The sequence below is a fragment of the Anneissia japonica genome, unplaced genomic scaffold (genome assembly GCF_011630105.1).
Source record: "Anneissia japonica isolate Jap-2015-1 unplaced genomic scaffold, ASM1163010v1 scaffold165_len1371125_cov188, whole genome shotgun sequence".
NCBI classification, from domain to species: domain Eukaryota; kingdom Metazoa; phylum Echinodermata; class Crinoidea; order Comatulida; family Comatulidae; genus Anneissia; species Anneissia japonica.
This window is the reverse complement of record NW_022697648.1, coordinates 263343-283601: the sequence shown is the minus strand read 5'-3', so window position 1 is coordinate 283601 and position 20259 is coordinate 263343. Positions and strand designations below refer to the sequence as shown.

At 35.5% G+C, this 20259-nt stretch overlaps 2 protein-coding genes and 1 long non-coding RNA gene across 4 annotated transcripts in view; 2 read left to right on the top strand and 1 right to left on the bottom strand.

Moving 5' to 3' along the window:
* Positions 1-5689, top strand: part of LOC117102255 — a 12045-nt gene extending 6356 nt beyond the window's left edge. Inside the window, exon 3 of the long non-coding RNA XR_004444381.1 lies at positions 3274-5689. This is a non-coding gene — a long non-coding RNA (uncharacterized LOC117102255). The remainder of the gene's footprint in view (positions 1-3273) is intronic.
* A 2973-nt stretch (positions 5690-8662) lies between these two features.
* Positions 8663-19212, top strand: LOC117102270 (negative elongation factor A-like). Of its 2 annotated transcripts, none has more exons than XM_033242499.1 (10): positions 8663-8910; positions 12279-12450; positions 13206-13367; positions 13787-13873; positions 14215-14409; positions 14876-14997; positions 15562-15697; positions 16400-16677; positions 17072-17171; positions 18232-19212. In XM_033242499.1, exons 1-10 carry the CDS (start codon positions 8695-8697, stop codon positions 18408-18410), a joined length of 1647 nt encoding a protein of 548 aa, XP_033098390.1. In that variant the 5' UTR covers positions 8663-8694; the 3' UTR covers positions 18411-19212. The 2 variants fall into 2 exon arrangements, with proteins under 2 accessions (XP_033098390.1, XP_033098389.1); XM_033242498.1 differs by having other exon boundaries at positions 8664-8910; positions 12375-12450.
* The window catches only part of LOC117102269 (armadillo-like helical domain-containing protein 3), a 23137-nt gene continuing 21705 nt past the window's right edge, over positions 18828-20259 (bottom strand). The window contains exon 24 of the mRNA XM_033242497.1: positions 18828-19833. Coding sequence (XP_033098388.1) covers positions 19741-19833 — 93 coding nt within the window. The 3' untranslated portion in view covers positions 18828-19740. The remainder of the gene's footprint in view (positions 19834-20259) is intronic.

Sequence of the window (20259 nt, the reverse complement as noted above, 5' to 3'; positions counted from 1 at the left end):
TTATATAATATAATAAAGAACAGAAGCGAACTTTTTTTACTTCATCATTTTATTTCCCACTACAAATCTGTTTCGTATGATCAGCGAAGCTGACCACACTCATCAGGTGGTATCCTATGTGCAATGATCCTACTTTTAATTATGCTGAACGTTTATCCCTCCTCCAGATTCCACTTATCTCTGACCGTGATAAATACCTCCTTCTTTCTTTGGTATTGTCTTGCTTAAACAAAAAAAATATGATTTTGAACCAAATCTTCTTCATGTTGTTAATAGGGCCTAACCGTCATCTGTCTGATTTTAGATTTAAGATCAAATTTGCTAGAACCAATTTTTATAAATTTACTGTTTCTAATTATTTTCGTTATTTATGGAACGACCTCCAAATATTAGGGAATTTGCAATTAATTCCACAAAATTTTATTATATAATTAAGCAATATTTTTAAAATTAAATCATTTTAAATTAATTAAATTATATTTTTACCTTAACGAAATTGTAATTCTCTTTGTAATATTTTTATTAACTTTTTATATTGTACATATATGAATTTTGAATTTTTGAGATTTTAATGTTTGTCTTTTTAATGTTTTGGAGAGCCTTTAGATAGTGATTAAGTTCGCTTTTAGGTAATCCTCGGGCTTTGTTTTTGTTATTTGTTTCTCTTATCTACTGTACTGTATTATCTTGCCTGGAAATAAATAAAATAAAATAAATATTAATTAATTTGGCCAAAAAACCCATAAAAAATAAGTTCTTTTTTGGTCCTTTTTGGGTCACAACATTAATATAATGTCTTATAACACACAGCATTTGATAGATAAGTTTAAATGCTTTCTTATGATACTAAATATTTTCAAATTGAATCGTTTATTAATGTACCAAATCAAATCAAATCAAATCAAATTCACTTTATTGCAATCTGACAAGATATCTAGACCAAATTGAAGTTTAACAATAATTGCAAAAAATATACACAGATAAAAGCTCAACAATTACATAAAAATAAGTTAAAACAGTAAAAATCACCAAAAGATATATTGATATAAAAATAATAGCTTCCAAATACCATTTTGGGGTTAAAAAAAATGTAAAATTTGCCATTTTTGCGGGTGATAACTTTTGACACACTATAACTCCAAAATACAAAATGGATAATGTCTGAAATTTTTATAGGTGTGTTATTTTGTATGTCGTCAGTTTTTGAAAAAGTATCAGGTAAAAAGAGGATTAGCTTATCATTTTTCGCATTTATTTAAGAAAATATGTATTGTTAATTTTAGCGAAACTAAAATCTTTTTTTTTTAAAAATAATTTTAAGGTCACAAAATTAATATAATGTGTCATCCTATACATCATCTGATAAATAATTTAATAGCTTTTGTATGACACCAAATATATTTAAATTAAATCTTCCAATGATGGACTACCTTCAAAATACCATTTTGAGGTAAAAACGTGTAAAATTTGTATTTAAAAAAAAAAATCAAATTTGGCACAAAAATCTAAAATTCAGCGTGATAACAGCCCATTCTGTGTAAGCCAAGGCCTGGTGATGAGAATTCAACAGTTTTTGAGAAAGTATTACACAAAAAGATTTTTAGCAATGATAATAACTGTAATATAGTATTAATATATATTACTATGTACATAATATAAAGTATATACATACATAATAATAATGTATGTATACTGTTTTCTGCGAGCATAAGCTCCTTCATCTTGTTATTTTTAATGTTATCGTCCCTGCTTTGTTATTATTATTATTATTATTAATATTATTATTATTATTGTTATTATTATTATTATTATTATTATTATTAGGCCCTATTATTACACTATTTATTATTGTCTATTATTTATTATTTTCTATTGTTTTCATTATATTTATCATTTCAGCATTTTAATTATTTTCATTATTGACCATTGTTTTTGTTTTGAATTTTTTCTTCCACACGTTTTTCCGATCTCACCAGTACTTTAGTCACTTTCCTTGCTTGGGTCTTTCCCAAACTTTGTCCGACATTATACCAAAGCTGTGTCGCATAAAATTTAGTAAAAATCTGGAGTGGGGTGTGGATGTAAGGACCAATTAAGCTGATTTAAAGGCAAACACCCCACATCAGATATTCAAAAACATATAAACTGATCTGAATTAAACTTTCGGGAAAGTTTAGCCAAGTTACAAGGAAGTAATAGCTTATTATTATGTTTTGTTGACGATATAGATTCAGTGTAAAACTGAGGGCCATTTAAATGGCTAACGTCCCAGACCTAAATATCGAAATGAAACTTCCCAGAGTAGTTTGTTATGGTTCATTAAGGAACAGATTCAATTTTGGTGATGATCCGAAATAAGGTGTGGACATGTGGATCATTTAAAGGGAAACGTCCCAGACCAGATATCCCAGAAATGCATCAACTGATCTGAATGAAACTTTCTGAAAAGTTTAACAAAGTTACCGTATGAGGAAGAAATGAATACATTTTGGTGACGATCCAGATTCGGATGTGAATGTGAGGGTCATTCAAAGTGCTAACCTCCCAGACTTAAATACCTCCAAAACTTATCAATTTTCGGATATAAATGAAACTTTCCAGAATACTTTGCCATGTTCCAATGAAGAATTTATTAAATTTTGATGTGGATAGGATATCTGGAGAATATTAGTGGACGGGTGCTTAAACGCAAGTTGTGTTTTATAAAACGTTTAAACCAGCTGCAAGTAGGTTAAACGTACAGTTTCTGTGAAATGGAATAAGAATTTTCGCTCTCAATCACTGAATTACCAAGATATTACTGAAAGTAGGAATGTAGATGAACTAAAAATTCACTGACCTATGCACTATGCAGGGTCGGCTCATAAGCGCGCAATGGTTATGAATCTCCATATCACCCTCACTTTTACCATTGCAGTTATAGTTCGAGTCTCACCAACGTAGCTTTAGACATGGAGTTGGTCTTTGTGTTTTCCTCCCATAATTTTCTTTAGTAATTTTTTTTTCGTGTGTTTTTTAAAAATTTATACTTGCTTAATGACTTTTTTTTTTGCAATTTCAACATAATTTCTCATTAAGGCAATGATGAAAACCCTATGTTCTGTTGTACAGACATAGTAAGTCTAGTTGTTACTTTTATTTGTTGCCTATTATTATTAATTCTATTATTAATATTAAACCTATTATTATTATTATTTTATTAGGGCCTATTATTATTATAAAGGACAATGAACTGCAACTAAGTTAATCTTACGTATTCCATTTTTTCTGCAGGCCCAGCAGGGAAGTGGCCAAGGCCACCAACCTGCGGTTAATGTCGCTCAGCAAGTTGCACCCCAGTCCAGCGGTCAAGATTTTAGAAAAGAACATTATTACTGATTTCTAGCTGCCTGCGGGACCCGCGGTTTGGGAATACTGGAATTAGCTATTTTGTTGACATAATATAAAAAAAAAAATGCATTATAATTTCTTTACTTGAGTGTATACATGACTAGACCATATTGTTATTCATACCCAATGAAACTATGGTTTTTTACAACGTACTTTAAACCTTTAATTATTTCAACATTGTTATCACAATTCAAAAATATAATGCAAATTAACATTTTGCCAATTAATAATACAAGAACCCCTAATAAAGAGACACCTCCCTGACCAAGATAGACTGTAGACACTAACCAAAACATGAAATTGTCGGGAAAAAAATAAGTTACACATTTTGAACAGTAATTTAAAAAAACAAAACAAAAACACATAAAATACATTATATAAATACACAAATATGATAAAAACATTATTGCTTTTAGGAATGATATTTTGACCTACCTGACGTGTTATCGTACTAAATGCTCAGTACGTTCCTAGTACTTGCGAATAAAATCTCTCAAGTGATCCGAGTGGGAACCGAACCCCTGACCTCCAGCTAACTAGCCTGGTGTCTCATAGCTTTTATTGCTTCATTATTAATGTTTTACAATAATGAACACAATATTGGATGCACAAGATAACATAAACAAACATTGAGAAATCAAGGTGCGGGTTTTGTATACTGAAATTCTTTACGAAAACATCTGTATTTATGGAGACAAGGAAGATCATGGCTAAGGCAAATGTTGACAGACAATGGCTTATACGAAGTGATGATCCACAAGGGATAAAGGCCCAACTGCAATGTGGGTTTAAAAACAGTAGTTTAAAAGACAACACACAGATAGGCCTCAACCGACATCTATTTTAAGGATCAAGAACAATTATTCTGATTTAAATGTTTATGACTCATAAGGCTTATAATTAGTATATTATTGTTTTGCATATTTACTGTAATGTTGATAAAAAATGTCCCTAAATAGGGAGGAGGCGTGTGATTAGTCCTTCGATGATTATGATGCTAATGATAGTATAATTTACTTTTTTGATGACTTTTTTGTTGCAATTTCAACATCACTTCTCATTATGGCAATGAGGAAAATCCCTATGTTCTGTTGTACAAACAGACATGTAAGTCCAGTTGTTATTTTTATGCCGTTATTATTATGTTTGAAGGTTTGCACAGCAAAGTAATAACATACATGTTTAAGCTTGCGGTACACCACGTAGGTAGTGAGAACTGTTGTAGTTGAGAAAGTCTCGACGTTTCGACTGAGTTGCTTAAATCGCCTTCAGGAGAGAATAATATCTGCAGAAATTCCAAACAGAGGAAATACTTGTTTTTGTAGAGATGATGGCTGCTATTGGATGAATAAACTGACCAATGAGAAGACTGTTAGTGAAATGCTAAAACAAATCCATTCAATTTCACTGAGAGAAAGGGTGGGAACGCCCAAACAAAGGCTTAGTTCCAGTGGCGGGAAACGGGGTGGGAACAATCAAATATATTCAGTTTAAGTTCAACATTCGAAAACATTTACAGCAGTTTAAATATAAAAAAATAGGTCTACTTACCTTCTATCTCTGAATGTCCCTCTCTGGAACCTCTATTTCGAATTCCTAGATCCGCTAATGTTAATGTACTTCATTAAGTTTTCATAAATTATAGTGTTGTACATCACAAGGACTATTTATTATATTATAATACTATATTACAAGTTTTGTGGTAATTACAATAGTTTAAATTTAGTTGATGTTTGAATTGACGACGGTACTTCTCTTCAAAATACATCTGTGAAGAAAACAAAATAATAATACCGTATTCATTCGAATAACGTCCCGCTTTGAATAAATAACCCCGAATAAACGCTGCCTAGTCTCATTTGGAATAAACACCTTCTGTGAATAAACGAACCCTAAATGACAGTAAACAAATCTAATGGAAGCAACATCATTGTCAACACATTCTATTAATGTTTTACCCCAGTAGATTTAATTGTTTTCTAAGGTTAGAATCAATCTTTATGATCACGCCATATTGCACTGTTATGTGGTGTATGGTTCAACATTTATAATGTATAATCAAGGAGCGGATATTTTATTGTCCATATTAAACCCTAAAAATAAACGCCTCCCTTGAATAAGCTCCTCCTTCGAATCATAGAGATACTATAGTCTGCTATAATACCTCAGTGCTGGTATAAATAACCTTCAAAACAATAAACGCCCGGGACGTTTATTTGAATAAAACCTATGTATCTGAGTATCTGACAAAAATAGGACAGTGCTGAAGACGTCACAATAAAGCTGGCAAAATAAGGTACAGGTAATTTGAGGTGATTTTTACTACTTAAGCGTGATTTTTGGTGTTGGGGGGGGGGGGGGGCAAGTACTTTTTGGGGAAACGGCGGCGGAACTTTTTTGAAGTTGGGGGGTGGGGGGATTTCATAAGGTTCAGTATGCGAGCGAAGCTAGCATCTATGCTGGGGTAGGGCTGTGAAGGGCTGGTGGGGGTCCAGGGGGCGAAGCTATAGATATTTCACGAAGTTTGGTGAATTTTATTAGTTATTTTATAAGCATCAAGCTACTGTAGTATGACTTCACAATTGTTTGTTAATTTGCAGTGGCGGATCCAGGCGGGGGAGGGGGGTGGTAACTTTAAAAGATAGAGGATCTATAATACTACTCAGCTCCACCATGGTAGGGGGCTGAGGTAAGGAAATTTGTGATTATGGCACCTCTAGAGGGCCGGAAATTTAACTCTCAGACTTAAAATTTTAATATAATTTTCTTTATATTTCCATTAAAAAATTAAACAATTTAGGGCCCCCTTGAACCCGCCACTGATTTTAACGAACAAAGCCGAAGTCAAGACTGCTTCAACGATGTCAATGAATTATTTATCATGAGGGGTATCTTTGATGACGAAACCTTCACTTTTCCCCTGAGGGATATACCCTTCTACAATAGCCCGGAAATACTGGAGATACTCCGACTGTGGCGGGTCCAGAAATTGAGGGGACCCAGTGAGGGCGCAAATAGAACAAAATCATGATTATGGCACCTCTAGATGGCCGGAAATAGCACTCTTAGATTGAAAGTTGAATACAATTTTGTCTGTTTCCATTTTTTTTTAATAATTAAAAAAAAATCAGGAGGCTGGTGGCAATGCCGTAGTCAGCTATTGGGACAGTTGGGACAGTCCCACACACTTTTTCTAAAAGTGGGTCCACATTTTTAAAAATGGGTCCAAATTATGTAATTTTATGCATAAAATGGGTCCACTTTTTGAAAAATGTGTCCAGATTTTTCATATTTTTGCGTAAAATGGACCCACATTGTTTGATTTTATGCGTAAAGTGGGTCCATCCTGATATTGTCCCACACAATTTGAAAATCCTGGCTACGGCATTGGTTGGGGGCCAGTGCTGACTGGGCTCCCCCTTGAATCCACCACTGTTCAATATAACACTTGACATAGCCTATCACTTTTGTTTCACAAATGAATAATACCTAATGTCAAGCGAAAGAGTTTTTGTTATTCAAAAAATTTTTGCCAACCTACAGTGTACTGCAAATTCTAACCTTTGGCCCCCGCTTCGCCGCCGTTGTTTGGGAGTGTGACCACCCGCACACCGCTAGTACGCCCACTGTTTCTTTCCCAACCTAACACTCGGAGCAAAATATTACATTTGCAGATAAAACACATGTTATTTCTTTCGCTTTCGGATTTCACAGTGATTTCCATACAGGCAGCTACGCTTGAGATAAGTGGTGGCGCCGGAAGGGGATGGGGGGGGGGGGCTGGCCCCGTCGTCGACACCATAACGAGGTCGTCTGACCAATAATAATAGGCCCTAATTTTCCTATCCAAATAACGTTATTTTGATTACCAATCCCTAATATTGTTAAGCACAAGGCCTGTAAAAACTCTCTTCGTGTAACATCAATCTGTATCATGGAGTGTATTAACTGGTAATAATCACCTGAACTATTGTATAACCACCAAGCAGGTTTTAAATTTATTTGGTTGCTTTGAAAATTATGTACTGGAACAGTGTATACAATAGGCCTATAACAAAAAAATCCATGCTATCTTGAAAAGAAGCCAATTAAGGGTCTTTTTTTTTCGAGATGGGATTCTTTTCGAGGCTACTTTTGCAAGCTAAAATGGGTTGAGGGTGGGCGCTTCAATTCGAGATGGACTTCTTCTCGAGATTAAGCCCATTGGGCTAATTCGAGGTTTTACAGTATGACAGGTTTAGGAGTTTCAAACACCTTTAATCGATTTTAGAATATACTAATATATAGAAAATAGGCCTACATATATTTTTTTTTTCTCCAGCTCTTCCTAACGGCCTCCCCATCCACACTGGCGCCACCCCTGGATTCCCTGAGGAGATGGGCCTATTCACGTCACTCAAAATCTCCTCAAGCGATCAATGATTTGAGAGTTTACTAATATGTAGAAAATATATATATGTTTTTCTTCTCTCCGACGAAGTGTATTTTGCTACCGGAATGGGGAAGGGGGGGAAAGGTCTCCCCAACGGAGTGCCCTACTGGTGCCACTCCATGTGATTCAAAGAAAACAACAATGTGAAAGCCATATTGAGTGGTTTTATCAATTATCCATTATTCAATTAAAATTGAATCATATCTATTTCCTATATATGTATTATTCAATTCAATTCTGAATTCAATTCAAATATTTATTTACTAACAAACTAACTGGGAGGTCTTCCTTTAAAATATTAATGGCCGTATTCGACTGTTCGGTCTTTGTTAAACCACGCCCACCTGCGCAGTAAAATCCTACTGAACGAAGACGACCAGTCGAATAGAAAACTTTTATAAATACTCGACAAAACAAAATGGCTGCACAGTTACCGCGATACACGCTGTGTAATCAAGATTGCTTCAGCTTGTGGCAGTATGGGTTTTTCGTAAAAAAATATTTTCATCCAGTTTTTGAATTCTGTTATCCTACAATTATTTTTTGACTTCATGTGTGTAAATATTATAATTCTATTTTCTGAAATTTAATCTAAGTTATATTAACGCAAATGTTGTTTCTAAACTCACCAATCGGCCGTGTTTGTTTTAGTCACGTGAACCACTCTGGTTTACGTTAATTTTCGTTGTCAACGAAGTCTATTATCGGAGCCAGTCGAATGAAAATAATACTCAACGAAAATTCGTAGTCAACGAAATGAACCAGTCGAATACGCCCAATATGCGCGCGAGTGCGCCGGTACCGGAGAAAAGTAATATGTCATTGCGCATGCTTCGTGAACTCAGTGTTATTATTTAAAGGTCAATGTAAAAATGGCAACTTTTAAGAACAGCGATAGCACCGGGCTTTGGCTTCATAACAAGCTAGGGGACGAAGACTTGTGGTCAGGTATAAGTGGAATTTGCTCTCATTTAGGCAGTAAGGAGGTTATTCAAAATGTTCAGGCATGTTTTATGACATTAACACCAACGGTTAAACTGAAGTTACTAATGGCGTTTCTTCATATACCAAGAAGAGTTGTTCTGGAGGTAAGTCAAAAGTCGGCGCGGGACAGACGACATATCGTTAGGAAGTCAAATAATCACTAGACGAGTAGTACCGACACCTTTAAGGCTGGCTATTATAAGCCTAGCCTAATATTAATCGGTAATTTAAAGCTGTAACACAAATATTTGACTGTAGTGAAGAAGGTGTTTTAAATTTTTGCAGTAGGGTAAAAAAATTCGAAGTATCTATGCTTACGCCGAGTCGTAAGCATTAGTTATAGGCTATGCTTACGCCGATCTATTGAGCATGCGCAGGGGTGGCGTAAGCATTATTTCGAGGCTATGCTTACGCCGATCTATTACAGAGCATGCACAGGGCCGGCGTAAGCATTATATAGTGGCTATGCTTACGCCGGATTGCTAGTCAACGTAAATAGTCAACTCATTGATCTGCTTACTATTTCACGTTGTCGAGGCATGAGCTTTGTCTAGTCCACAGTTTTCCAAAAGAACAGGCATCGTCATGAACTGAGGTGGACATATTAGTACATTCCCACTCGAGGACCCAATTCTAGCTTACCTAGACTCTAGTTTCTGTAGCACTTGCCTATTTAGCCTGCCTTAATTCACTTTACTCAAGTATTCCATTCATCCTTGTGTAAAAATATTTGACCTGTGCCAAGCTCTTGTACTTTCCTCATGAGTGCCGTCTGTTTATTGTGATAATGTACTTCATTGTTAGATAGGCCTATCTAGCCCAATTTATGTTGATATTGATACAATACTATATCTGAAATAATAATGACAATGTATCTATGTATGATGTGTAGAATGTTGGAGATGACCTGCCTGCTGCAGTGATATTCTGATTTTAAATCATTGTCCTGTACATTACAGTACATAATTAAAAAGCGAAATCAAAAACAAGAATTTCCCCTAGGGTGGTCTTATCTCGATCCCTCACCCCGACCTTTCCAACATCTCTTGATCCGTGTCCCTATAAAATTCTTAATTTTCCTATTATGAACAAGTACGCATACAATAATTACAAGAGAGCGTGACACAGTTTCAATCCAATTTTGTTATTAATATTCAAAAACACTGTACTGTAGTATATTTCGGTTTAAGCACCAAGGTTTTTAACAACTGAAATGTTTGAAAGGAAACTCTCTTAAAAAATAACTTTCTTTTTCTCTACTAACTGATTCGATGTGCAACAACTGTACCACGAAAATACTGACCAATGGGCTGTCTCTTATACTAACATGGTGAGAACCATGAATGCAGGCGTAATCGATTGAATAGAATTTTAATTCGGGGTTGAAGTTTCTTTTAGGTGCACGTTTTTTTGGCAGAATCGATGCTACGTGAAGATCGTTTATATAAATTAATGTGATTTTCTTTCTCCCAATTCGTTACAGCTTCTGACAATTTTTCATACAGTAGCTTGTGAAAGTGCCACCGAGACGCAAAGTGTGTCTTCATCTGCCATCTTGAAACTTCACCAAGTGTGCGCTACAGAAAAAAAAAATACTTGCACATGCTCAATAGGACGTTTTCGTACTCACGAAGCAAGCGGCGCCCTTCAAATAGATCGGCGTAAACATAGCCTATGATTAATGCTTACGACTCGGTGTAAGCATAGACACTTCGAAAAAAATTAGTACACCTGCGTAGGCCTAGCTAGAGGCCTACCTTTCCAATCTTTACAATCTTTTGAAAAATTATTTAGGCATGCAGCCCATTGTGGCGCTAATGAACTTTCTCACCTAACTTTTAATTCTTAATTTTTTTACCTTAATTTTCTTCTCACAGTCACAACACCTAATAATAATAATTATAATATTATAATTATAATTATTAGTTTTACATGATTCAACTACTCACAGTACATTGTACAATATAAAGTAAATTTTTCAACAAAAAAATACCTTTATAAATACAGGTTGATACAGGGTTTCCGCTCTTGCTAGCATGCTGTACTATTTTGCATTCAAGTAAGAAATTGCCAGAATGTCCGAGTCAATTCTTAAATTTTGAAACCATTAAATGCCAGTCTTATAATTTTAATCAGAATTTTCCAAGGAAACATCCGACAACAAAATGTGGCATCATGCAGTACCATCTTTTTTAACTTTCTTGTCGTAATCGAACCAACGTTTATCATTGGCTTTGGTAGTTGTTTTGCTGGATTAGGCGTAGGCCCTATTTTGTATCTGTGTACGCATTCGGATTATTACTAATTTTTGAAGTAATTATTGTACGTGTGAATTTCATGTGAATACACATAGTCAAACAACAACACCATACAATACATAACTTAAATGACATATGAACGCAAATAGATAAGTTTTCATAAACGTTTAATCAAAAAACTTCACGCTGCAAACTCAGACATTCTGGCAATTTCTTACTGATTGCAAAATGGCAGCCACTCGTCGTGCAAGCGAGCACAGATTCGCTGTAGGCCTACTTACTTGTGGGCTTATTTGTTGATAAAGGTACTTTGTGAGTGGTTGAATCATGTAAACATGTTTGTTAATTGACATGTCGACAAGGACGCGAAGCCCCGCCCACAAAGTCACGGAAACCTTGGACAATGGCGGCTAGACTTACCGAGTTGGCGAACATTTTCTTTGCTATCAACCTTCTTTAAGAAAGAGAATTCAGGGTAGGCGGTATGCAAATGAATCATATATTCATAGTGTTAAGCTATTTCATGAAACAGGCGGGGAAATTGTTGTAAAAGCCTCTGTATTTTGCTCCCTCGTTGTCGGCAAAGGCCAAGTCACTGATGCACACTGCTCGTGCAAATCTGGGTATCCATAACCAAGCATAGACATTTAGGCCTAGGCTCACGGATGTTTCGCGTTGACAACCAGCTGTTGTTCAGCCTAGTTCAGACTAGGTGGATAAACCCGGCTCAACTCACTGGGTTTATCCACCTGCCAGTCTGAACTAGGTGGCTTATCTCAAGCCGGGCTGTGTTCCTATAGTAACTAGGCCTGGCGCGCCACCGTGTTTAACTTTTCTAAGTCGGGCTTTAATCGTTGCGGGGGGTCTTGCTTTGACTTTGAAACACGTTTCCTGGTTACGGTTCATTATTATGCAAATTTTCGCCTGGCTAAACCCGCTAGTCTGAACGCCCGGCAAAGTTAAGCTGGGCTTAACTCAAGCTTTGCTAATCTCCAAGTCTGAACGTAGGAAGTTTAAGGAAATTAAAATGTCCGAGAAAAAGTTTTTGATCACATGACTAAATGACGCTCGCTGATTAGTCGGTTTATCTGTCAATCAAATCTCGTCGAGATGTTAATTATATGTTGTGATTGTGGGAAGAACATTGAGGTAAAAATATTAAGAATTAAAAGTTAGGTGCAAAAGTGCATTAGCGTCGCCCATTGTTTTGACAGCACAAGGAAGATTTGGAAGATATTCTTCGACTGGCCTTACATGATACTGACCAATGGGTGTGTATGACTGCTGACCTTTTAAGAACCTTTCCTCAGAATGGTCAAATTAATTTGAATGTGGAAGAGAATCATCCTGCTTTGGCAGAGGCACTACAGGAACTACGAATCAAATGTAAGTATTGCATATGCCTAAGTGCTGAGTATGTTTTAAATAAAAGTATTAAATACTGTAATGAGTACTAACAATATTAGAATTGAGGTGAAATGTTACTGAATGCTTTGATTTTTCTCCCATATCTCTGATACTGTATATAAATAATGGGTGGGCATAAAAATCAGTTGGAGGGCCACACCCAAACTTTGATGTTTAGAGTGTCAGTGCTCCAGAAACCTTCATTCATGCTCTGCTTTTCAGGCTGCTGCTTTTATACCACCAGATACCACTTTATTCTCAGTTTTAATATTACTGTACTTTTTACAGATGATCAGTGTCGGGCTGTAAAAAACAAGGTGTTTTCTAGTCAAAAATGTTTGGTGGGCTGCACACATAATAGGGTTTTCAATTTACTTTTGCGGCCGTAAAATGTCGCTGTCAAGCTGCATGCGGCCCGCAGGCCACACTTTTTCCACCTGTGCTGTATATCTATCATTGAGCCTTGTATTCAATATCAGTGCCATACTGTTACATTTTTTAATTGTGCGGAAGATACCTCAAAATCCTGCTCAAATTTTTACGGAAAATCGCTAGGAAAATAGGTGCGCAGTATTGTAGTAACTGCATAATACATTGTTTATTATATTAAGATTAGGTCAAGGTCTAATTTAAGGCAAGTTTTTGCGTGGAGGATATATTCCCCGTGCAGGCCCTTCTATACAGTCTGGTATCAATACAGTGACTCGTGAACTACCGTTCATTTTTTTTACCAGTATCTATAACAGATAGCAATGCACTTTTGCCACTGGAGTGTTTGTATCTGAATCCCAATGCTCTCATACAACTGGTGGGAATGCAGCGTCCTCTGGTGAAGCACTTTGCTTTAAAGCGGAAACCAAAATCAGCAGCTTTGAGGGCCGAGCTTTTACTCAAATGTAAGTTGAATGATAGTGCCTTCCATAAGAAATAAAATGTTAAGATTATTGTTTATTAATTAATAATCAATAATATTGGTACTTAATAGTGTAAACATACCTCGAAAATAAAAGAATAGTCCAAAACTCATTCCTTTGATACAGGGTCATTTAGCCTGACCAGCTAATGTACATTACATATTGGCCAACCATTGTATGACATGACAAGTTTTAAACTATGTTCACCTAATGCAAAGAATCACTTGTAATATGAGTGAGGACAGGCACACACTGCGCTGACTGGACAATACAACTCGTTGTCCGCAATGCATCGTTCTTAATGACAATCCACTTGTCAAGCGCTAACAGATAGTGGAGTAGGATCCACTGACTGTCGTAGAAGAGCTTTATAATTTTTTAATCCTGTTTTCTTAAAACAGCCTCTGATGCTGCCAAGCAACAGAGTAAGTCGGGCGGAACAACTCCTTTTAAAGGTCGTGGTATGACACGCAAAACAGAAGATTTAAGTAAGTATTTGATAGCATCTAAACCCTAATGTTGTCAATCAGTATGTATGTCATAGTTAAAACTATGTGTCTAATACATTGATATATGAAATACAAAATGGCAGAACCCAGGCCTTATGATGGATTAATATATTTTATATTAAAAACAAATTAATGTAATTGATTTCTGACAAAGTATATATATATTATCATTTTAATTATTTTTTAATGGCCAAGTTATATTATTACTAATATGTCATGCCTATGACACTATGTTTATTGCCATTTTGTGATTTGAATTTTAATTATTATTTATCTGTTTTTTTTAACTGATTTTATGTAATTTATAATACTTTTAAAAGCTCCATTGAAAGGCATCCCGAAGGCAACACCTGGATTCCGACCGACGAATGCAGCTAGAAGAAATACTGTGCCACTGAATCGAAATATATCAAGAATGTCCACTGGTGGCAAAGAAAGAGGGACCAAGCTCCTGGACATTACAGAGCAACCGATAGGAGGGGGCCCTGCTGCCAGGCGCAGGAAAAAGCAAGCAGGTTGGTAGTGTATATTATATAAATACTGTATATTCCAGACCCAATAAGGGCAAACAAAAATTCTCAAAGAAACAACAAATCCAAAAAATTGTTGCGTTGCCTGTACACAGTCGCAATTGGAAAGCAGTGTCTGTCCGTTTATTTGTTAATTATGACCATTTTCAATAATAATGATATTAATATGACTTACTGTATGTGGTCCATTGTGTACATGATATTTTATTGCACTGTGGTTATTTAGGAGTTTTTAATAGCAAACTTTAATCACTGTCTTTATAATAAATGGCAAGTTCCTTTTACAAAACAAACATATGAAGGATTGTGTAAGTGTAAGAATTAGGGAATATGGTTGTATTTGGTCAAGGAAAATTCCTGACAGGACCTAGAATTCTGGGATAGGATGACAAACACCTAAACCACCAAGCTACAGCTTCACTCATAAAATGTGTGATGATATTCTTTGCAGAACAAGAGGCGCTTGAAAAAGCTAGGAAGGAAAAAGAGACGGCAGCAACCGCAACAGCGGCACAACCAACGCCGGATTATGCTGCATCACTCTTACCACCTCCGGCCGGCCAAACACGACAGGTAACAAGAAAATTCTCATCTGACTTTTCCATGTTTGTAAATCTAATCTATGAGGAGCCCAGTGGCATAATTTGCTATAGGCAAAAAATGTACAATATCTGTTAACTACCATTTTGTGAGGATGATGCTTTTTGAAAAAACATTTGCCAAGTTTATAAAATCCAAACAGTAGTCGGAGGGTCTTGGGTTCGAATCCTGGTAGGGACATACGTTTTCCTCAAATATTTTTTATTGTCTTTAACTAACACCAGTGGATGTGTATCTTAATACCAAAGTTACTTTTATGTGATTTACTATTATTACGCAATACCTTGAGAAAATATGTGTCCTAATGGGAAAATCCAAGGGTGTATACCACCTGGCATCATAGCTCAGATGGCAATCGCAAGGTCTTGGGTTTGAATCCTGAGGGGGACATAAGGTTTTCTAAATATTTATGATAATCATCACCTAACCTTTTTCATATCCTTGAGTAGGTTTGTTTATAAATAATTCTTTCATTAGATAAAAAATACTACTGTTTTAATATTATTTTATTACCCAAACCTTTCAATTTTCATTTAGCCTGCAATGGTCGAATCCACAATAGCGGAGGCAGCACATACTGCGGCTGCTCCATCTTACGTACCAAACCTCAACATCAACGTAGCCAGACCACAAGGTGCAAGTGCTCCTCTATTCTCGACAACACTTGGAACTGGTATGTTGAGGATGACAGTATAGCTCAGTTGCCTATATGTGTGTTTATGGATAGTAACCACAGCAGATGTGGGGCTTTGATGCAATGTCACCCAGCTCCGCCTGGTTCCTCAATTTATAGTTTTAAAATGCATGTTATTTTAAAAGCAGTGTAAACGTCAAATGTTTCCAGAAGAGTAAATGACGACCAGGTACCTTGCACATTGGATGGAAAAACACAAGTAACATGATAACTCTAAAACTGTTGTAGCAGAAGGGGTGGTCAAGCTGTGGGTCATTTGTTCTGTCTGTCTACTGGTTAGAGATCAAAAATTCTTGCAAAATTAGGTTCCTTACATAAAAATCTAGAACATTTGTGATATCAGCACCACTTCAGTGTACATTCTGAAAGTGTATACAGTACAATTAAATAGCAGTGATGTTAGTAGTCTATAATTCAGATATTTAACTGGATAAACTGCCTATTGCCATTGTTCATGTAATTAGAACACCCATAAAAAAAGCAGAACCTTCTGTAACAGGGCATTATATAATGTGCATCCTGATTCCTGTATTGCCTTTACAATGAGGAACACTATTGAAGATAGATATACCGAAAGATTTGAAAAAGATTTGATAGAATTCATACAGTGCTGAAAAAAGTCCCAAGGCATTGTGATTTTCCTTTGAGACATAAAAAAAAAAGTTTTTATTCTCTTTACAGGTCCTTCACAGTCATTTTCATTGTCTGCCAGAGAAAACTTATCTCAGCAAATTCAACAACAGTTGCAGCAACAACAGCCACAGTATAGTGCTCCGACATACACACCTCAGCAGCAACCTCATATACCACAAGAAGAAGTAAAACAACCAGCCCAACCGGCCCACCCTCCTCCCTACCATCAGGCTGGTGTACCTTCTGTACCTACTCCAACACCTCAAGCCAGTACCACTCCCGTTGCTCCACCAAGTGCTGCACCTAAGAAAGGACTCTCTCTAACGGTAAATGTTGCCATAATTATATTTTCATCCATGTTTAATTAAATTTCTCAAATAAATAAGAATGATATAAGTTATTTAATAGTATTACAGTACTTATATAATTAAGTATGCATACTTGTCCAACTCTGCTATAACAACAAAAATCACAGTCTCTAACGGTAAATGTTGCCATAATTATATTTTCATCCATGTTTAATTAAAGTTTGTCAAATAAATAAGAATGATAATGGTGTGCAACAACAAACTGGTGAATAATGTTTATCCCAGTGAGAATGATATAAGTAATTATTTAATAGTATTACTTATTATATAATTAAGTATGCATAAATCCCCACTAACAAAAAAAAATTACAATTTTGTTGATTTCTTGATATATAATTGATTACTTTTTCAGAGGGACCAAATGTTAGCAGCTCAGGAGATGTTTCGACAGTCAAATAAGGTCACAAGACCTGAAAAAGCCCTCATTCTGGGTTTCATGGCAGGCTCAAGGGGTATGTTTAGCACCGGATTTTACAGCTTATATTCAACAAGAGGGCCACACCTAATCACCGAGTGGAAAATGCTTTTAATGACCAAACCAATATATACCATGAACAAAGTGTAAAAATCATTTTAGTCGGCAGACTATATGGAATGAAGGAGATGGATTCTAACCAGAATGGCCCTTTCTTCTAAAACACAGGTGGCCTGCGGGCCACATGCGGGCAGACAGTGATTTTTTTTATGCGGCCCGGAAAAATGAATTAAAACCCCTATGTGTGCTGCCTGCTGAACATTATTGGCCAGAAAACACCTTGTTTTTTTACAGCCCAACGCCGATCATCTGTAAAAAAAAATAAATATACTGAGAATAAAGTGGTATAAAAGAATGCATGAATGTATTTGAAAGCACACTAAAAACATCAAAGTTTAGGTGTGACTTTCGATGTTAAATCTAAAATTAAATTTGGCCCTCTGACAAATATTTTGTCCACCCCTAGCTAAGAACTGCCCATTGATATTGCCCACAAAATGACAGCGTAAGCCATGTCCCCCAAAACACACATTTGTTGGACAAGTGTATATTCCTTGCCTAATTGTGATTGGTACTCTGCAAAAGGTCCATTGGAAGAAAAGCGTCTTAACCACCATGTTACTGTGCCAGACAGGGTCCTAAGTTAGGAGGAGCCACTATAAGCCTGGTTATAACAAGAGACCTAGTATCCGGATCGGGAGTTAACCGTTAGCACCTGTGTGAGAACGATGGATCGGTTAGCGGTATCCGGATACTGCTAATGGTTAGCAAGCGCTATTGGTTAGCAAGTTGAGCGCGTTTTTATCATCAACCAATCCCACGTACGTGTTTACAATTTCTTATTGGCTAATGATTCGATCATCATATTCTTGGTATCCGGATTGGGATCTTCTCATATGGGCGCACGGCAGCTAACGGTTAGCAGGATCCGAATTCTGCTAACCTCAGGGAGATAAGTTTGAATGACGTATCTTAACACGTGACTGGCTCTGGCAAATTTATATAACAGTATTGTTTTGTTCTGTTTGTTGTTGCAGAGAATCCGTGTCCTCAGCAGGGTGATTCAATGACAATCAAACTGAGCGAAGAGACAGAAATGGTTGCAAAAACAGACGGATCTGGAGAGGAGCAGTTGATGATGGCAGACACGTTCTTCCAGATGAATTATGCTTCAGGAGAGTGGCGTCGATTCAAGCGTTACAAGCCTCTGCAGTAGACAAAATTGAAATGAACATTTGGTCTACGAGCTACAGCCTCTGCAGTAGACAAATAACATTTTTATGAAGAGCTTTGCAATTTCGTAGTAAAAAAAAGTGGCATGGTTGAAGGGTTACAAAATCTCTGACCTAGACACTGTGGTACACTGCAAGCCTCAGTAATAGGGAAAACAGCATGAATTTAGATGCCACAACACTTTATTAAAACAGATTAAACAATTCAAAGCTAAATCAAAGGTCCTAGACCCTTAGTGGGTGCAGTGAGTTGGCCCTCTCTACCCAGTAGTATAAATGGGTTCCTGCATATATGCTGGTAAGGTAAAGAGATGCCCAGTCTTGCCCTACGACTGTAATTACCTCTCCACTATCAATTACACGCTTGAAAATAAAATAAAGTAGACGTAAAATAACATACATAATATCTGATACTTATTTATTTGTTATTTTGATATCAACAACGATGATATGCAATGCATGTAATCAAAGATACTTTGGATATACTGTAGTTTGTTGCGTTGGCAGGCGTGTTGGCTAACCTGTACTTACTCATACCCAATTTGGCGTAATAATAAAATAAAATCTAATATTAAATACTTATTACATATTGTATTACAATTGTCTACCAAAAGGAATTTTTTTTAATAATACTTTTAAATTTTCACTGCACTAAACTTGAGTGCACATCTATGGCTCTGACTCACTACTACTGTAATAGTGCCTTGATGATCATGAATTTATAAATTTCATTTATGCCCTATCAAAATCTTCTAATTAGTAAGTCATGTAGTTGTACCTTGATTAATATCAAAATAGATAATGCTCTCTTCATAATGTTTGAAATGCAAAAGTAGATCTTACACAAAACTTGGGTACAGGCTAATAACTATGGGCACGAGTTAGCCTGTACTTATCAAGAACCAGGCATATTTGGCCAGAGCTAGGTAGCAGCCACACTTTTTTCAATCCTATTAATATAAATTAGAAGATTTACATAGAAAATGCTTGTGAAGTCAATATTTTTCTCTACAATGCAATCACCTCGCTATGCTAATAAATTAATTAAATATTAATACACACAACGTAGCACTGATTCATCAATATTTCACCAGTTCATATCATGTACAAAAACATTCAGGAGTAAGTGTACTTGGATTTATTTTGAATAAACAGAACTACAATAAAAATAATAAAGAATAATATTACACATCAAAGTGAGTTTAAAAATTAAAATATGTTGATTAGTGAAAAGTGCCCCAATCAGTTTAACATTATTGGAAGGCTTATTTTGCCTAATTTTGATTCTGATATTAACATAATATGAGCTGATGTTTACATAATGGTTGAAAACTCCTGTAGCAGACGTTGCTGTTCCAAGTTGGTGATGCTTAGATTTTTACGACTGTCACAAACTACAGACCGTACCTGGAAATAATATGTTAATAGTTATAAAATAATAATGTATTATTAATGATATTTATATTACAAATGTATTAAAAACAATATACTAATATGATAATTATATATTAACGGTAATATGTTAATACTGTAATGATAATGTTAATAATACTATATATTAATAATTATTTATATACAGTATAATAATAAATTATATATTATAATATTATAATGAAAACTATACTGCACTGCTTATGTGATAATTATATTAATGATCATAACGATAATTATATATTAATAGCAACACAGTATATTAATAATAATGATAATTATATTATATAATAAATCAAGTGTACCAAAATTGACATAGTAAAATAGAAGATTAAAAATGATTAAAATACAAAATTACAATCACAATTCTACTGATAAAAAGTTAAAAAACTGCCATTTCTC